The following is an 18,891-nucleotide window of genomic DNA, read 5'->3' as shown; positions in this document are numbered from 1 at the left end:
AGAAGTCATGAATACCTTGGCAAAAACAATATTGAAGTAGCTTACATAAAAGATATGGATAGTATTTATGTTCGGACCTGCCAGTGCAAAACCATATTCATGTCCATATATCACCCAGATGAGTAACATGCAACGGATTCCATCCAGGCAACTGATAATATTCGGATTCGATTTGCTGTCAACAATGCGGAAGAGGGCGCGGAACTGGCACGTGCCGAGAAAATCTTCACAGCGACAGGAACCTGGTCTGATAATCAAACATCGATGTCATGTATGTATGTAATTTTGTTTCCTCAGTTACTCACTTTGATCCTGGCATAGGAAATAGTCGTACATTGTGAACAATGCCACAATAGAACCTATAAGGCCAAGAAGCACACTGCCATCCCCAAAAAATTATTTCAAGAACATTCTTCCCATGCCACACGGCAGTACTTACACTGTGAAAATTGTCATCCCAGTGCTTCGATTTACTTGTCTGGCAAGTAGCCTCTTTGATATTCATATTTAAGCTGCTCGAGTTAAACAGCTTCTGCATTAACTGCTCCAAAAATGCATTCACGTGTGAGGCAGATCATGTAGCCGGAAAGTACGACCCAATCATCAGTGCACTGGATGCGATGGGTACGCTGATAAAACAGTATTTTCCATTTATGCTGTGACCACTGGTTATCTCCTTGCTGATTTTGACGCACTCATCAAAATTTCCAAGATGCATGATATTTCCGTAAAGAAGTCCTGAGGGAATGGAGCCTCATGCATCGATCACTGCTCGCAAAATTCATCGAATTCAATTCTCATTCACTTGAATATAATTATCATTATTCACCCACTCTTCGCTGCCCACAATTTTCCAGTAGTGAGTGCCTGCATGAACTGAGCCATGTCTGCGATACAAATCAGATCCTCTTGACTAGGTATTCGTGGTTGGAACAGATCCAAGTCCGAGAGCGATGCATTGCGGGAGTGTTCGGCAAACTCGACTCCTAGAGAGCGCAGAGATATCAGACGCTGGTACTCCTGTGGTATATCCCCGTCTTTATGTTTTGCGGTACCTACGAGTACCAGTCCGCAGACAAATAGAGTGACAAATACGTTTACCATTCTAATACGTATTCGATTGATGATATTTCACCACTTGTCAGTGATTTTATACGAAAGTTTCGAAGCCATTCGAACGATAATAATAATCGCTATCCAGGAGTGTTTTTTAGCCTTCAAGCTGAATATGAAAATGTTCTTGGGTCAGCGTATACTCTCCAACAAACCACAAAAGTATTTGCAAACTAATAGAGCATTAAATATTGTCTGTAAAAGACTGTCGGCTATAGATCAGCTTCGAAAGAGTATACAAATGCGTAATTAAACAAAACAATTTTCATATAACAAGAATTATGATAAGATGGTCGGCTAGATAATGTGTTACTCACCGCCTAGCCATTATAGGCTCTCAAGAGCTATAATCTCAAGAGGTTTGAAGTCCCTTATTTAAGTAGTTGACGTCGTAAATATGTCTTCCTGGTAAATATGAATAGAACATTATGAAAATGATACTGTTTTTGCATATTCCAGGCAGTTTCCACCTAGGTACACAGAAAAGCTGAGAAATTCAAGAGAATTTATAAACTCATGTTCTTGTGCCCTTAAAGAATCCACAGCAGCAGCGACTGTTCCTTATTTTCCTTCTCGTGAGTACTTTAAATGCTCGAAGCTTGAACGCGACGTAAACCTATTATATTTTTTGCCAATAATTTTCAAAGCATTAGCTCATCATCAATTTGCTCCCTTATGAAATTGGCGGCAATCACGTTATGCGCACCTAGACACGCCCCCACAAAAACCGAGAAAAACCACAGAAAAACACACACTCGGAGAAAACACACAGCTATACTTACACACCCACACAGCTACAGCCACCTATACTTGAACACATTTGCTTAATTTTCGAAATGAGTTCGCATGACTTACAGCCACACCGACGCCATACTACCCGATAGACTGTATTCCGTATCCTTCATATCTCGCTTTTCCTTTGCCTTCGTCTGTGAGTCATTCGTTTGCTTTCTCGTTGATTAAATGCGGAAATTGTTTGACTTTAGTTAGGCGCATGCAATTAATTAAATTAGAGCACCCGAAAACCCATCAAACGAAATACATTCCATAAAAGAGTGCTTAAAATGTACCGACAACATGGGAGAACGGGTTTACAACAAACACCCTTTACAGATCCGATTTCCATGGAGTTATTGAAATTGAATTATCATTTTGCTTCCACGAATCTGCAGGGGGCTGCACCTGGGCCCAGCTCCACTTTATGCAAATTTCAATTTATACCTCAGCGCAATCCCAGCCTGCTCCTTGGGCCTGGGGTTTATGACTTTATTCCATGACAGTTTGTCGTTTAAGTTGGTCGAGTAAAGGACGGGGCATAGGGAGTGTAGCACGCCAATGCTGCTCAACTGCCATAATGAGGGAATGGCGTTTTTCCATCATATTTTATAGGGCCAAGGAGCCATTCATCATGTATCGCGCATATAACAAAAGGCATATGAAACACTTTTAGTCTGAGCCCCAACCAATCCGCGGGGCTGGCACGTGCCATAAAACGCGGCGCGGCATTGCCAATAAAGCCTGAGATACGCTCGGCGCGATAATAAACAGGCTAATGGCCATTAAGAGGCGAATTTGAATTGAAAATCCCTACGAAATTAATAGAAATACTAACGTATTGTGGCTTTACCTAATAGGATATGACAGTGTAAATGCATAATTAAATTACTTAAACTTTAACTAAATCAAATGCAGGCACATCCACAGACACACACGCCCCTCGTTAAAAACTCGCTTAAATAGTTCATTAGAAGCAATTTATATGTTTAAACGCCTAGGAAAAGTGCACGTTTTAAATAATTGAATGCAGTGCATATTGAAGCCTTGTCCGTCCGAAGATTTAATTACGGTAATTGGCTAGAAATGCTATTTAATGTTTGCAGAGCCAAAATTACATGAAATTATGTCAGGAGCATCCTTAGACAAAAAAAGTCTTTAATGGCCAACAAAATAGAATTATGTATACAAAAAATCTGAATATACATTAAATAAAAAGGAATATATTCTAAATGGATTCAAATAATCGATCAATTAATTAAAATTGTATATATAAAGCTGTATATGTGCTGTATATCTCCATAAAAGTTTAAAAATTTTAATCTTCACATCTCCGTTAACCTAAAATAACATAAAGTTAATTTAGAATAATAGAATACATAAAAATTTTCAAATAATAAAAGGATTTGTCAGAAGTGGGGTTCGAGCCCACGCCCACAGAGAGGGCACGAACGTCGATGATGACGTCGCCAGCGATAACAACTACAACATTGACGATGATGGGGAGTTTCTGGCGAGAAGCAATAACAGCAAACAGGCATTTTCACACCCAAGCCGCGTCGCATGTCTGGCAGCTATTTATAGATTCTCTCCATCTTTCCTTCCCCCTCTTTTCCATTACAAAAGCTCGCGTGTGTGCTTTTTTGTTCGAAGGCAAGTGCATACTTTTGGGCTCAACTAATGGGAAATCAAATGCAGCTGAAAGTTGATCGAATCGCTCGAAATCTGGCTCTGTAATTACTTGCCATTTTGGGAGATGACTTTTCCTTTACATTAATCGTGCCGAGAGGCTGATGCGGGAGTGGAGTGAAGAGCCGTCAGACAAAGAGCAACTTTGGACGAGTCAATTCAATTTCAATTTATCAAATGCTTCAGCAATTTCTCTAATTGAATTTCGTTTCATTTGGCGGAGCATAATTTATAAAATATAACATTTCAATGCCGGCCAGGACAAAGGGCGTCCTACATCAAAATCCCGCCTCTTATTGATGCCATTCACTCAGCCCCAAAGAGCGCCCGGCTCTAATCTATTGTAAGGATGCCCAGGCCTGGCAGCCATCCGCCGGAACGTAATCATTTTGAGCGCATTCCGATAAGTTTGCTTATAAATCACAAATGTCCGACGGCCAGGATAGAGCAGGGCCCGGAGGAGCTGTAGCTGTGGCGCCCAAAGGATGCCCTTGGACGAAGGCTTTTAAATCGATGAGCACATCGCAGAATTGACAATAATATTTTTAAAATAATTTTATTATTTCATTCAGCCGGTCATTCATGCAGACACTCAAGGAAAGAGAGGAGGACAGTCCGCTTATGTCCGTGAGCATCGATGGAGCTGCCTTGGAATCGGTCATGCGTGAATGTAAACGCAGCTTGAACCCACTCGAGGGGCAGTAATACAAATTTGAGCATTTCTTTCTCCTCTTTAATTAAACGAACAAAACTGAAATCTAATTATGTTTGTCTTTCCATTCCGCGTCCGCATTCAAAGGCGGGGCCACCGTTGGTCGTACTGGCCGATGACGAAGGTCAGCTTCTTAATGGCCAGCTCCACCTGCTCGTCGTCAACCTGATGGTAGAGCACCACTCGGGCAAAGGCCCAGTCCCGAGCACTGGCCTTCAGTATAATCCCAGAGCCATCCTTGGCTGTAACTCCAGTCGCCAGCTCCTGGGGCTCGACCTGGGCCAGGCGTTCGGCAAACTCACCGGCCGTCAGCTCGGATCGCTTGATTTCAATTAGGAGAATGTTACTCTGAACAGTGTCCAGATCCACTGTGATATTGGAACTCTGTAGATGATGTATGGCTGATGGGATAGTTCGTTATTTAATGGTTCGTTACTGTTAGAAAGAGGATAGTTACCCTTTGCGATTCGCTTTGTGCGCTCATGATCCTTGCCGAGCAGCGGCATCACCTCCTCTATAGCCACCAGGCCAGCAGCAGCCAATATGCCCGCCTGACGCATGCCCCCACCCAAAGCCTTGCGCAAGCGTCGGGCTCTACGAGAAACCAGAAATGGAGACACAGAGAAAGGATTAGCTGGCATCGAAAGGGATTTCAGAGAGAGAGAGAGAGGAAACCCACTGCGAAATGAACCGCTGGGAGCCGACGAGCACAGAGCCCACCGGTGCGGACAAGCCCTTGCTGAAGCAAATGGAAACCGAGTCAAAGTCCCGGCAGATGCGCGCCACACTGACGCCCAGGGCGGCAGCTGCATTGAACACCCGAGCCCCGTCCATGTGCAGTGCGATGGGAGCACAGCCCACTCCGGGCTGGTGCAAGAGATTGGCCAGCTCGTCGAGGAAGACCAGAGGAATCACCTTGCCGCCGCAGATGTTGTGCGTGTTCTCCACCACCACCAGCGAGGTGATGGGCTCGTGGTAGTCGTCGTGACGGATCCGGCGTCGCAGCTCCGTTAGGCAGAAGGTGCCATCGGGCTCGTTCTTGAGCGTAGCTAATTGCACGCCAGCCAGGTGTGAGGCTCCGCCTAAATGTGATTAATGAATACACACAGTCAATGTTTGTTCTCTGCTCCTCTGCGGTGTCTTGGTCTCACCTTGCTCGTACAGAAAGACGTGCGATAAATCGCCGACAAGGGCCTCCGTGCCGCGCTTGTGGCAATGAACCATAACTGTGGGGATTACAAAGAGATGCTCGAGTATTCACTTAGCTGGCGAGGGCGGTAATTGAACTGCCTTAAATATTCATGCAGAAATCCCCCAAAAACAATTCATTTAAGAGCCTCTACACCACATGCAGTAATTCATCAACTTTGTGCTGTTTTATGTGTCAAAAAATGAACTGCACATTTATCTTGTATCGTTTTATTCTACCTTGTATAATATATCATGGCCTCAAAACTATAAGAGATGACTACAAAAAAGGAAAACATTCCCCGCTGCATACTCAGTGAACTACCCTCGTGAAAAATTAGCACAATCGTAAGTCTCAGTGCATTCCGTTTGAATGAAATGCTAATTTCAAATTCCATTAGAAATATTAATTTGAGAGGACGCATAAATTTTCAGGAGGCACACCCAGTCCTGAGACTGCTCCCCTTCCCCATGCCATCTCCTACTGGTGCTGCTGCTCCTTCGGAACCTCTCCACTTCTTAGATATATGTATGTACATACCTTCTGTTGACTGTGGCACACGTCCACGTCTAATATTAAAGTCTATAAAAATTAATGTTATGTTTATGGGCGCCCTTAACCTTTACGATAATGTACCTGATGCATGATATGAGCTCTGCTTTCTTGTTTCTCCCTCAACTTGGTTTTCTTTTTCTTGTTTGCCACATTTCTGGTGCTGCCCCTGGCTTTTGTAATCCGAAACTGGCCGCACTTTAAACTAATAAACATAAGCGACTCCCACAAACAGACCCCCGCGCTTGTCCATTCCATGGAGAGGCTGAGAATGTGCTGCCCTGAGCCGTATTATTTATGTGCATGTCTTGCCACTCACTTGCCAGCAGATTTCCCATGGTGCCGCTGGGCACAAACAGTCCGGCCTCCTTGCCAAAAATGGCCGCTGTCTTCGCCTCCAGTTCGTTGATGGTTGGATCCTCCCCATAGACATCGTCCCCGACTACGGCCGTGGCCATGCGGGCCCTCATCTCAGCCGTGGGCTGGCTGACGGTGTCCGAGCGTAGGTCCACAATGGAGGGAGACATTTTCTAATGTGGATTGCGGACGGAAGTGGATTAGGTGTGGCATTTGCATAAGTTGTGTTATGCTGATTCACTTTCTTTATGGTTTGAATACATTAAAGGTAAGAGGGAAGTCTAGCTTCTATAGCTGACGCTTTTGCTGCTCTTACGGATCGTTCGATCAGCCGATTCTTGATTAAATTTGACTGAACAATCCAAAGATGATCTCACAATGATTGATAGGTCGTGTCTTATTTTTATTTGCACAAAGATTCAGAAAGCTCCCTTGCCAGCTAAAATCGTACTACCCTGCGCTTAGGGTATCAAATCAGACCACGTCAGTTGCATTGCCATAATTTGATATTCATTTGCATCATACAATTGATTAGCCAGTGTCTGGTGTGCTCTTGGCTGATATTTTATGGACAGGCAGCACCACTTGAACACTGATTTACGATTATATAACCTTCAGCAATAATATTTATGCTCGAACACTTGACACTTGTCAGTTTAATTCAATTATAACACCGGCGTATTCAACTTTCGTAATACTTAATTCAATTAACAAACTTTTAAGTAAAAAGAACTCACATCAGCAATTAATTGATAAGGCGGTGAATGCGAAAAATAAAACACAACGTGCTCGCACGAGTAACAAAAAAAAAGTGACCCCCAACAGCTGCCGGCATTGAGTTTACTTCCAGAAGAGAACGAACGAGCATTATGGAGAGCAACATAAAAGATTTACTTTACTTTACTGTACAATGTACAATTGAGTGCGATCGATCGACGTGCCGGCCGAAAGCTCAAGCAAGAGAGGGAAAGCTCTCTCCAGACACGTTTTTACACTGTCCTGCAAAGCTAGAAGACCAACTTTCAAAGCTCCTTCACACTGAACACATTGCGAGGCAAAGTATAACAGAAACAAAAAGTTTTCTTTGGTACTTTTTTTTATTAATTATTTCTGAAATTGTCACTAAAATTTTTACTAATTCTAACACAATTTTTGTATTCTTTCGTCTATGTTTTTTCCTCACTCTGTTCACAATGTGTCTACGGGCAAACAAAACAATTTATGCAGTTCTATGTCACTGCAACCACATCATAAGGTACAATTCAAAGATGTTACAATAATAAAAATAACAAATGTAACTTAGTTATGTATATACTCGGTAATAATAATTAGTTTTTAACAGTAGTGTAGTGTGTTTGTTTTTGATTTGTTTCCCACTAGGTGAAGTACATACATACATGATTTTCGCTGGAACTAATTGGACTAACTAAGAAGAAGGACCAGGGCAGGCGGTTACACACCCACCCGGATCCGGATAAAGCTACGCCTGATATCGATCATAAAGTTATGTTAACTTACCAACTAAATTTGCAACAACTTTTCTTAAGAATTGTGGGGTAGGGAGGGTTTCATTGGGCCTGGGGTAGGAGCTGGCAATTTGCATACGCGATAAGTGTATGCCCATCAAAGTTGTGTGTGTGTGTGTAAAATGTATGAAAAAATTATAAATAAATATTTAGAAAATAGTTTCATTTTTCCGTTTCCGTTTTAGTTTCAGTTTCAGTTTTCTTTTTATGTTTATAGTCTTTTGAACAAGTTTCATTCCTGTGAACGCCGGCCAAGTGTTCTGCAGAGTTCAGTTTTCTTTAGCTTTAGTTTTACTCTTGCCTTCAAGTTAGTTTGTGTACTTTTGGCACCCACTATGTTGTGGGTGTGTGTGTGTATGTATTGGTATGGGGAGGTACTCAATTTTCATGGCCAAACCACTTTAAACTACTCTCCGAACGGGTCACTCCACTAGTCGCTGGCTGGCCAACTCTTTCGGTGGCTCCACAAACATAAACGGGGTGGAAAATCATATTAACTAACATTAATTTCTGGCCTTGCCTCTGGCTGGGCTCTCATTTCTGGCATCTGGTTTCTGCCTTTTTGGTATGTGCAGACAGAGCGACAAGGAGATATTTCACTTAGGACGCAGATCTTTTACAAATATCGATTGCCACGAACTGTAACTCTAAATTCCGTTTCCTTTTCGTCATTGGACAACACACAGGACACGCAACTAATAGCTAGGGGTGTAAGCTAATGCTCTAGGATGCTTTTGTTGGTTCTGCCACGCGCTCCATTCCTAGCGCTATGAGGACAGGTCATTCTCGGAGGCGTCCACCTCGCCGGGGGGATTCCTCTTTATGCAATCCCGTATGCTCTGCAAAATGATTCCCGTGCGCCGATCGAGGGCATCCAGATGAGGCTGCCAGAGCACCGGATTCACGGGATCGTTGCCCAGCGAATCGCTCATCAGCTGCGACAGCGTCTTGGGACCATTGTGGAACCTTCGAAGTAAAAATCAAACATTTCACGGTGTCAGTATTGGGATTTGTGATTTTGCACTCTCTTGGGGTACACTCACTCAAGCAGCCTGATCAGCGTTGACTTGCGGATCACACAGCACTGTAGGACGGGCGCCAGGATGGAGAGCTCGTCATGGAAAGGACGACCAAATCCACGCCCATGGTCCAAGTGCAGGGGAAACGTCTCATTGCCGTAGACTCTGTAATGCAAGTGAAAAATCAAGACCGAATTAAAATGGATGCAGCACTCAGAAACCCCATCAGCCTCCTCCTGGCAGATATCCTGGATAATTGCCTGGCAATATGTGGGGAAAGTGCCAGACTCAGACGCAATCACCGCACGGATGCTCGGATTGGATTGGCTCAGTCATGTGTGAGCAGGATGAGCAGGGCGGTAGGGTGCCGGCGATGACATCGCCATAAGCCCAACAAACGCTTTTGCATAACAAACAATTTAGTAGGAGCCAAGTCACATGGCACCTGGCATGGTTCCTGGTCTTAGAGCTGGCCTGTTCCCGGCCACTTCCCCGAGCCAGCATCGATGATGTGCGGCCATGGTAGTGGCGGCTTACGAGGCTGAGATGTTTTGTAACCTTTTGACAGACAGGTTGGGGAATATCTTTCCGTGGCACTGCCTGGCTCCTGGACCTGCTCTGACTGTTGTTCCTGCGGCCATGGCTGTAGCTGTTGCTGTTGCTGCCGCTTTTCCTGTAGCTGCTTGGCATGCAGGTGCTGGCATATCCCTGCCAAATGCATGCGCTTAGGCGGCCGCATATGAGGCATATACGTAACGTGCTAAAAGCAGCCAGAGCCATTGCCGTTGCCATAGCTAGACAGTGGGAGGCAGTGGTTTGCAGTGAGAGGCAGTGAGCGGCAGCGAGGCAGGAAGCCAACAGAGCCATGTGTGCGGAAATAAACCGATCGCATTAGTTGCCATGCCAAGGACAGCCATGTGCACATATGCAGCTAAGCCCCAGCTCCCCCAACCAACACATACCCCTCAATATACTCACTTGAAAGTCTCATAATGATGACGATCCATGTTGCCAGTGAGGAAATCAAAGACGGCCATGTCCATGAGGTCGTACAGCCGCCTGCCCTCGTCATAGGGTGGAATATCACGGACCTAAGTGGGTTTTAGGGTGAAAATCAAATGCAAAATTAAGTTGCATCCAAGCCAGAGAAAATTCCTAGCGGGGAGGGGGAATGCAAAAGAGGAAAATGGAACCAGAGATGTCTTAATTAAGTCAACTCCGGGTCTGGGTCGGACCACAATAAAAACATTTGCATTTCAATCGAGTTTAAATGCAAATTAAATAAAAGTAACCGCAACGGAAGGCGCTCCTCAGAGTCCGGAATGGAGGAGACTCCCTTTGCCTGAATGTCCATTCTCTTTTCCCCACCCCCCTACCAATCAAACGAGCAAATACATACCAGGGCACAGTAATGGGCATCTGTCTCCCACTGAGCCTTCTTCCGCTTGTGATAGGAGCGTCGCCAAGGATGCCGCCAGAGCTGTGGAAGGAGCAGAACAGAACAGAAAAGAATGCAACATAAAATCAATTTCCATTCCGAAACACAGTACGACTACGGGAATCGGGGCAGACAGTCCTGTCTTAGCACGAGGCATTCGGTTAAAATGTAAGAATATTAATTTCGCATTTTGCTTTATGGCGGCTTCTCGTTCACTTTCTCTTTGGAGAATTCCTCCAACTGCAGCGAAATTAATTTTGCTTAAATTAAATTATTTGCTGGCCAGAAGAAGGGCAATAAAAGTTTTGCTCCCGTTTGACTTTTTCCTCCTCACTGTGTGGCGCTCCAACCGCAACTTACCTTCCGACCCTGGACAGGCCAAGGGGTACATTTTTATGTGGAGGAGGGGCAAGCCCGAGGACAACAACAACGACAAAAACGCGATGGAGGAACAGGAACAGCAACAGAAACAGGAACAAGAACAGGAACGGGAGCAGGAGCGGGAGCGAGAGGCGGCGTAGAAGCAGCAACAACAAAAATTATATAAAATAAATGTAAAGGAATTAAAAAACAACATTTGGGGCGAGCGAGGAAGCGAGAAAAAAATGCATAATAAAAGCTCAGCGCGTTGGGCGTTTTATGCAGAGTGGGCGTGACCATAGTGTGTAATGACCGGAAGCCTCGTGGGGGGGTTAACGGTCTCAGAACGCAGCAGCAGCAACAACAAGCGGTGCAAAGCAAAACCAAACCCCCGCCACACATACACCACGGAAACTGCGGGAAAAGCAACAAACTACAACAAAAAGCGCAGGAGGCAGAAGCAAACATAAAGCACAAAGGTGAGGTAAGTTAACGGTGGAATGGTGACAGCAATGGAATGGAATGGAATGGGTCCTTGGTATGAGAAAGAGCGTGGTGCAGGGAAATCCGCCGTTTTTTAGTGTAATTTTTTATTTTTATTTTTTGGCATAGAATGCAATGCTGTACCCTACTACCCTTTTCTTCATCATCTCACCGCCACAGGTCAACTCCCAAAAAATGCATAAATCATGCAAAAAATTAAATTCTATAAGGATAGCGGTGGGATGGCAGCGGTAGATACGGTTGGAAGCAACGGAATGCGGCAAATGTGAGGAAAGCAATTTGCAATTTTTGTTAGCAACGCGTTAAATGCCCTTGATAAATGCGCGGAACCTGAGCAACCACCGCGAGAAAGACACTTAAAGATGAATGGTGGAATGGGAAATGACTTTAGTGGACATTTTTAGGGCATTCTCTATGAAAAATGGGTTTCGAATATTTATAATGCGGTATGAATATTGTATGCTTCTACATAGTTTCATAGTAACTTAAAGAAGAATGTGCACAAGTGGAATTTTTCAGTAAATATTTATGAAAATTGTTAGTAAAAAAGCGAGCCAATAAAAACTGGCATATGCATATTTGTATGTCATGTAAATGCTTTTATAACAAACAGAATTTCTCATGTTAATGTATTATTTGATATGTTAATTAATTAGTAGTCCATCAGACCAATTAACATTTATAACTGACAGATGTAAACAAATAAGACTGATGTAAAACCGAACATGTTATTCCTCGATTTGCACGGCTAATTTGTTTAATTATTTGTTAACTATAAATATGTAAAACATGTACGAGTGGCCTATGTTTTTTCGTATAAGAAAATCACATGCTGCGAAGGTTAAAAGTGAAGCTGTGTATCCTAACTTTCTACTTGGAAACAAAGTAAGAGCTACAATTTCCAATGGTTGTCTTTTGCAGTTCACTTTGCCACCTTTGTAACTGTTTCAGCACACAGAACATCTACCTATTCTCGCACCTTAAGTGCTCCTCCTATATTGATTCTCCACTCATTTGAGCCATTTTTTTTCTCCATACCCAATCTTTCTGGTAATCCCCAAAGCATTTAACAAGCGTGCAAATCAAATTTGCAACTTAATTAAAATTCTGTTCTGCTACAGAAAAAAATGTTCTCGTTGTTTACATCTAACCAACTTGGGCCCCCAGGGCGATGGAAAACCCGAACAGAGCAAACAGAGAAAAGGGGGAAACAGAAACGGATACGGATACGGATACGAAAAGGGAGAATGGCACAGAGACAGAGACAGAGAGAGCTGCAGGAGGAGTGAAAAATGGAGGGAAAAGAAAAATGATCTCTTGTGCATAATTTACAGTTTCGCCTTACGCCAAATCTCAAGTATACACTTAACCATTTTCTACTTGTAAACTGTTTTGAGAGCCAGCCGCAAAAAAAAGGGGAAATAAAGAGAATTATTCCTTTGAGGCTCGGGGCAAGGATACTAAAAAATATATGTATAAAATAGACTAAAAATAAAAAGCCTCTGCATATCTGTGGGACAGGCCTGATTGTGGGGAAAATCTGTGTGGGAGGTATAAACCCTTTTTATGGTCTTGGAGACGGTCAGGGTGATGGGGACGGAGACCAGCAAAGGCTTTAATTTTTTGGTAATTTGCATTTAAAAGCTGTCCTTTTTTCTCCTAAATCTGCTCCGTTTTGATGGAGTGGACACTAGAATTTATTAATGTCAGAGAAACGGAGATCCAGACCCGGTCCGAGCCGAAGTACGAGCACTGCATTTAAACATTTCATTTTACGCTCTACCAGACGCTCAAGAACTGATACAATATTTTGCTCTTAATTCAGCAGCCAAATGAATGAATGAAATTGCCGAGTGGCTCCGGCAAAGGATGGGGAGCGGTAAACGAGTCGCACAAACAAACAAAGGATACAAAAAATTATGTAAATTAAAAGAGAGTTTCTCCTTTTTGCTTTAGAAGCATTGAAGGTAATTTTTTAAAAATACCTCCTCCTTGCCTCTCTATAAATGAGCTGTTTTTTATGCTTTGAGCCCCCTAATTGGGTCACTCACCAGCGGGTTGGGTCGGATCGGATTTGGTGGGTTTGGGTGGTGCGCGAATGCTTGGGTAGTTCTAGGAATCAGAGCCAGTCTGGAGCCCCATGGGTTACCTGTTGCTGGCCACAACATACTACATTCTGAGTAAATAAAGTGATTTGTTATTTGGCCTGGCCAAGCGAACGAAATTAGTAATGAAAGCGGGCGAACCACAGCACATAAATTGTAATCTGGCGCAGTGCTGAGAGCTGGCCGTGCATTAATCAAAAACCACTTAGCCCAGCCTGTGGCGGTGGCGTGGGCTGGGCCTGGGGTTGGGTCTGGTCGAGCTCCTCATGACTACGACAGCCGTGAGAGACATGAGGGAGATAGATCCAAGCGAAGCGAGCCCCATGCGTGCGGTTGTGCGGGATGGCATGGCATGGCGTGGCATGGTATAGTATGGGATGATGGGGAATGGTACATACCTTGCGATTTCCCGACTCAAAGTTGGGCAGAAAGGCGGCAAAGGAGCCCTCGAGCAGGTCCGGGTTACCGCAGATGGCATGCGAGGTGTCACAATAGTAGGAGCACTTGCCATGGAAGCATAAATTCAGCGATGGCGAAACAAAGAAGGTCTTCAATAAATTCTCCTCGGCCAGTTGATAAATTTCGGTCGTAATGTTCAGTGTACGTCCCGCCACAGGCATGGCACGCCGGAATCCCAGTATCCTGTAACCAGAGACATCGAAAAGAACGGTTAATAAAAAGGCCAGAAAAAGTAAAAACAAGAGAAACATTTCCTTAATGGCGGAGACACACAGAAAGCGAGAAACTGCTCGGAGTGTGAAGCGAAATGCGTAATCAAGAATAAGGCAAAAGAAAAGATTCGGTGGAAAAAGAGGAAGAACAATCGGTTGAATATTTCCTTATTCACTCGGGGAAACAAAAACCAAAACAATTGAGTTAATTCATTGCACGTGGCAGCCACATCGACAGATACTTCTGCAGAGTACAGTCCATGGCAACAATGTATATCTGACAGTAACGATTGCGTAGCCCAATGCTTTGCTCATCAATTTTGAGCTGTTTAAACAAAACTTTAATCCGATTGATTGGAAAACAGAAAATAGATTTCAAATCCAATTACTGCATAAATCTTCAGACAATCTTTTCGGGCCATTCTGTCTGCCTCGCAATGGGGTTAAAGTGTTTCGCCCACAAAATTATATCGCAAAATGGGGAAATGTTTATTGTCTTGGGGTCAAGGGGTGAGGGGAAAGTGCGATAAATTTATATCTTCCAGAAGTTTGGGGCACACTCCATTAGTGGGCTGACAGCCCAAGCTGAGCTCAAAGTTTGCCGTTGCAGTGGGGCCAACTCTGGAGGATTGGTACTCGCCATCGATGTGGATGTTGGGGATGTTGGTGGGGCCATGCGGGGGCTTGCCTGCGTGTGGCAGCCACAACAATTACACAAGTTATGACGCCTTATCTGAATTCAAAAATGCCTCAGCGGGGAGCTCCAGACCGGACAGGGGACACGAACTGGCAATTAACCTCGCTGTCAAAGTTTTGTCAAACGCAAGCAGCTGCTAACTATGCAGACAATTTGCAGTCTAAATTACTGGGGAACATGTCAGCCATGGCCTAGCGAGGCCATGGACTTGGCCAAGTTAATTAGCCATGAAAGGGTCTCCTCGTAGTCGGAACTCAGGGTCGGGATCGCTGGGATGTCCAAATTTATTTGCCCACATAATTTACATGCGTTGGCGTCATATCCTTTTTTCCCCACCCACAGCTACACCTCTCTCTCTTCGTGTTGGCTTGAAAAATAATCTTAAATATCATTTAATGGCGCCATTTGGCCCCCGTCCTTATGTTCATGTGTGTGTGCATGTCTGTGCGAGAGGGTAAGTGTATGAACATTTTTTATTTTATGCGACGGCCCATCATAAATAATGAACATAAATTGACTGCGGACTGACCTCAGCATGTGTCCGTTTACGAAGAGAAGAGAGAGGGTGTGAGTGTGTGTGTGTTTGTTGGAGGGGGCCAGGATTATTGGGCAGCCTTCTAATCGCAGAAGGTCAGGCATCCTTGTGGCTTTCAAATTGCCAAAAAGTATCATAAATTTGAATGCCGAATGTAGGCCCAGGGAATGCTCTGGCTAACATTGCCAGAAAATTGGTTAATTTGATTGCTTTGTCAGGTACCAGAAAACCCGAAAAATAAAACTCCAAAAAGTCATAAATGTGTAAAAAAAACTCAAAGGGACTCAAACTCTAGCTGTCGAGTCAGCTGTAATAATCCAAAGGAATGTCAGAAAAATATTCCAGAATATTGCATAATGAATATTTTTATGCAAATTAAGTTTGAAACTGTTTTTCCGACCGCAAGCCCCAGCCGCCCACAATTGATTCCCTTCAGATACCGTTTATGTTTACCTAATTGAATATTTCAAATTGATTTCAATTAAAAAATGTTCTGTTGCTCTCCTGCTGATGTTGCGGTGGCATTTCATGAACATTTCAGCATAAATATTTGCGTATAATTGAAAATTAAATGAAAAATAAATACTCGTGCAGGCAGTATGCCAGACATTTACATCGGATGCGGAATGGTTTAAGCCGAACAAAATGCCACAAAAAATGCATTCCGCAATTCCTGTGTGGAGAGGGGTACGAGGAAGGAAACTGAAACGGGACTCACCTGTCCAAGTGGAAGGCAGCAATCTCGGCGTTGTGTCGCTCATAGTCCGTGAAGTAGAAATGATTGGGTAGCGTTTGCTGGTCCCTGGGAAACCTGTGGAAATGTAAATCAGACAGCTGAGAAAGGTGGCAGGAGGCAAGTAGCAGGTGGCAGGGAAAAGGGAAAAGGGCATCGTGCCACAGAATGAATTGAATAGAAACTGCGGGCGTCTGTCACCAGCTTAATGCATTTGCGTGGGTGGCCACTTTAGGGGCAGGAACTGGAGCAGGAGCAGAGGTTTGTGGTGTGACAGCAGAGCACCTGCAGTGCTATGTGCCGGCTTAATTACTTACACGAACCCCACACGAAGCGGGGACTGCAATTAAAAAGAAAATATTTAAAAAAAGAGACGAGCAACCATTCATTTAAATTGCAAATGAATGGCATTAAAAGGACACTTTGCACTTTGGCAGCTGCTCCAGCTCCAGCTCGTGCTCCACATACACCTTCAGCTGCAGCTACAGCTCCACATCCAGGTCTCAGCTCCCAGGTCCTGTCCGAGGTTTCCCAATGGAAGGACACATTGACCAAGGCAACGCGTTTAAATCTCATTAAAAAGTGCATAAATGTTTTAAATTTGCTCACAGCTTGAAGGGACCACCGCAAAACGTCGGAATTTCCATCGACATGCAAGTCGCTGGGAAAGTCAGCGAAAATGTGCGGATTTTTATATACTCGGAAAATGGGAAAGTGTTGTCGACAAGTGGGCAAAAGTTTCATTCATTACGGGACAGGGACAGCAGGCAAATGCATTAAGCGGTGGATGCGTTGAAGAGTCGATGGCCGGCAGTCTTCGCCACGGCCATACTTACCGCATCGGCTTCATTAAGGCCTTGATATCGTTCGGATATTCAATGATCAATTTCAGCTGGGTGCCGCCCTCCTTTTGCACTGCAAAAAGAGAGAGAGAGAAAAAACCAAGTGGTGAAATGAATGTAAATTAATCAGGCACTCGAAATTAATTGAAGCAAAAACCAAAACCAAGAGAATATCATGAAATATTGTATTCCCAATTCAATGACTCTTCTTTTTGGAATCGGCTTTGAATCTGTTGCCAAACCAGAATCCCAAAAACACAAAACACACTTGACTTAATACCAATTAAATTGCATTTGAAAAGGCTCAAAAAAAACCATAAATATTACGTAAGCGCAGCCACATAAAGGATCCTCAAACCACTTTAGGTTTCTGTTCTGTTTTTGTATGTGAAGTCAACTGAGTGCATTGACCATTAAAATAATAGACAGTAGGGGCTTATTGGCCACATTTCAGACTCGGGGACTCGGGATGGGGCTGGCCAAAAACGAGAAAATTAAACCGCATTTCATTCGATGTTAAATAGAAAACAAAGGCCGGACAATGTGGAGAGCTGCAGAGCGGCGGTGATTCTACTTTACTTATGAGTTATGACTCGAAAGTTGCTCCCCGGCCATGTCCTGGCTGCAAATGTGTGTTAGAAGAAGTTATTTGTAAACGTATCCGTGATAAATGCTTGCCAGTGCCGGAAAGAGCCCTTTCGGAGGCAAAGTTGCAACAATTATGCCACGAAAGTGTCATTGTTGCACTGTGTGTGGCACCGCTCTCCATGTCTCTCATTTTCCCCCTAGTGGCAAATGAGTTTTCTTTTTGTTGCTGGGAGACACTGCTGTTAAAAGTTTATTATTAATAAATTAAGACTTTAATGAAGGCGCTGGTAAAACTTTCAAATGGAAATAGTTTCACAGCAGCACCTCAACAATCCAGCGGCTCGAGGCTCTCTCTCCCCTCCATAATTGAGTTAAATGTGCCACTCCGGACTCCCCAAGCCAGGACACATCTAATCCCACAGGCAGAGGCCAACAAACTTTGCAAGTTTAAGAGTACGACTACGACTACGAGTATTTATGACTTTACAAACCCACACTTGCAGAAGCAGAAGAAAGATACGAGTATAGGAGGAGAATGTCTTACCAACATGCTGTATTGGCAGCTTGATCATGTCACGTAGCACCGCATCCACCAGAGTGTCCTGTTCGCCGTACAGCTCCTTCTTCGTGATGCGCAATTGGAAGCGCTCCAAATTGCTGGCATTGGCACTGCAGGAAGAACAGAACAGAAACAAAATGTTGCAAATGTAAGTAAAAATCGAGCATCGAAGCCCTAAGCCAGCTGTCGTTTCAAAGGCACAAAAAGGAAACCGTAGGGACAATCAGGCAGGGAGTGGGTATGGGCTTGGGTTTGGGGTTCTTGGTAGGGCAACTGTCTTCGTTCGTTCGATTCAATTTTATTTGGGTCTGGTCGGGCTCCCTCATAAGTATGCCATGCTCTGGGCTGCATATCAAGATTTCTCACATTGATTTGTCAAAGCAATGCACACAGACGGAGACCAGGAAAGGGTTCATTCCATCTCTCCCTTCTGTCTATCTGTCAGTCTGTCTGGGTGTCTGTGTGTCTGCCTGTCATGACAATTTGGTTTGCAAATGCCAAGGCACCACCCATATCAGCCGTAATCTTTTGGTAGTGCCCTGCATTTTTCTGCCGCCTGGCAATTGCCAGAAACTATCTTTTCCTCGACGATTATGCTTTAGTCTCTCGTTTTTGACATGTGCCGCTCACATGGCAAATGCGTTTGTCTTAAGCCCTAGCTTGCAGTTACAACTCGTTGTGTGATTTCCGATTCCTATTCACATTCGCATTCAGTCCAATTTGTACTGGTCGAGCACAAAAACCGATGGCCAGAATGTAAGCTGCAAAATGTTCAAACCAAAGTAAAGTAAAGTCCTCTATTTCCAATTTCTGCTGTTCTTCCCTTCCCCCACTTCGTGTTAAGTTTTGGCAGTGGCTTTCTCTATTGCACTGCAGACAACAAATTATCCCAGCAGTCATGACAAATTGAAATGCAAAACTTTCCACT

General features: G+C 44.0%; 2 protein-coding genes across 3 annotated transcripts in view; both read right to left on the bottom strand.

Annotated features, from left to right (window-relative positions):
- Positions 1-4,293: 4,293 nt before the first annotated feature.
- On the bottom strand, positions 4,294-7,238 carry LOC117899068 (probable low-specificity L-threonine aldolase 2). Its single transcript, XM_034808835.1, has 6 exons — positions 7,124-7,238; positions 6,349-6,559; positions 5,440-5,514; positions 4,968-5,370; positions 4,746-4,882; positions 4,294-4,689 (listed from the first exon to the last, which is right to left on the bottom strand). The coding sequence occupies exons 2-6, from the start codon at positions 6,554-6,556 to the stop codon at positions 4,370-4,372; spliced, it is 1,143 nt and encodes a 380-aa protein (XP_034664726.1). The 5' UTR covers positions 6,557-6,559; positions 7,124-7,238; the 3' UTR covers positions 4,294-4,369.
- A 224-nt stretch (positions 7,239-7,462) lies between these two features.
- The window catches only part of LOC117899064 (extracellular serine/threonine protein CG31145), a 68,290-nt gene continuing 56,861 nt past the window's right edge, over positions 7,463-18,891 (bottom strand). Inside the window, exons 9-17 of one of the 2 annotated variants that reach the window (XM_034808830.1) lie at positions 17,949-18,073; positions 16,811-16,889; positions 15,960-16,052; positions 13,737-13,980; positions 10,730-10,738; positions 10,331-10,411; positions 9,910-10,022; positions 8,956-9,096; positions 7,463-8,878 (exon numbers count right to left, since the gene is read on the bottom strand). In XM_034808830.1, the coding sequence (XP_034664721.1) occupies positions 8,680-8,878; positions 8,956-9,096; positions 9,910-10,022; positions 10,331-10,411; positions 10,730-10,738; positions 13,737-13,980; positions 15,960-16,052; positions 16,811-16,889; positions 17,949-18,073 (1,084 nt within the window). In that variant the 3' untranslated portion in view covers positions 7,463-8,679. The remainder of the gene's footprint in view (positions 8,879-8,955; positions 9,097-9,909; positions 10,023-10,330; positions 10,412-10,729; positions 10,739-13,736; positions 13,981-15,959; positions 16,053-16,810; positions 16,890-17,948; positions 18,074-18,891) is intronic. The other variant, XM_034808831.1, reaches the window with a different exon arrangement.

The sequence above is a fragment of the Drosophila subobscura genome, chromosome O, assembly GCF_008121235.1.
Source record: "Drosophila subobscura isolate 14011-0131.10 chromosome O, UCBerk_Dsub_1.0, whole genome shotgun sequence".
Classification (NCBI taxonomy): domain Eukaryota; kingdom Metazoa; phylum Arthropoda; class Insecta; order Diptera; family Drosophilidae; genus Drosophila; species Drosophila subobscura.
This window is presented reverse-complemented; position numbering and strand designations above follow the sequence as displayed.

Excerpts from the sequence above, each read along its gene's own strand:
- LOC117899068 (XM_034808835.1), bottom strand. The coding sequence starts at position 6,556 with ATGTCTCCCTCCATTGTGGACCTACGCTCGGACACCGTCAGCCAGCCC. Across the intron at positions 5,515-6,348 it reads CATGGGAAATCTGCTGGCAA|TTATGGTTCATTGCCACAAG; the intron begins GTGAGTGGCAAG and ends TAATCCCCACAG. Across the intron at positions 5,371-5,439 it reads CGTCTTTCTGTACGAGCAAG|GCGGAGCCTCACACCTGGCT; the intron begins GTGAGACCAAGA and ends AATCACATTTAG.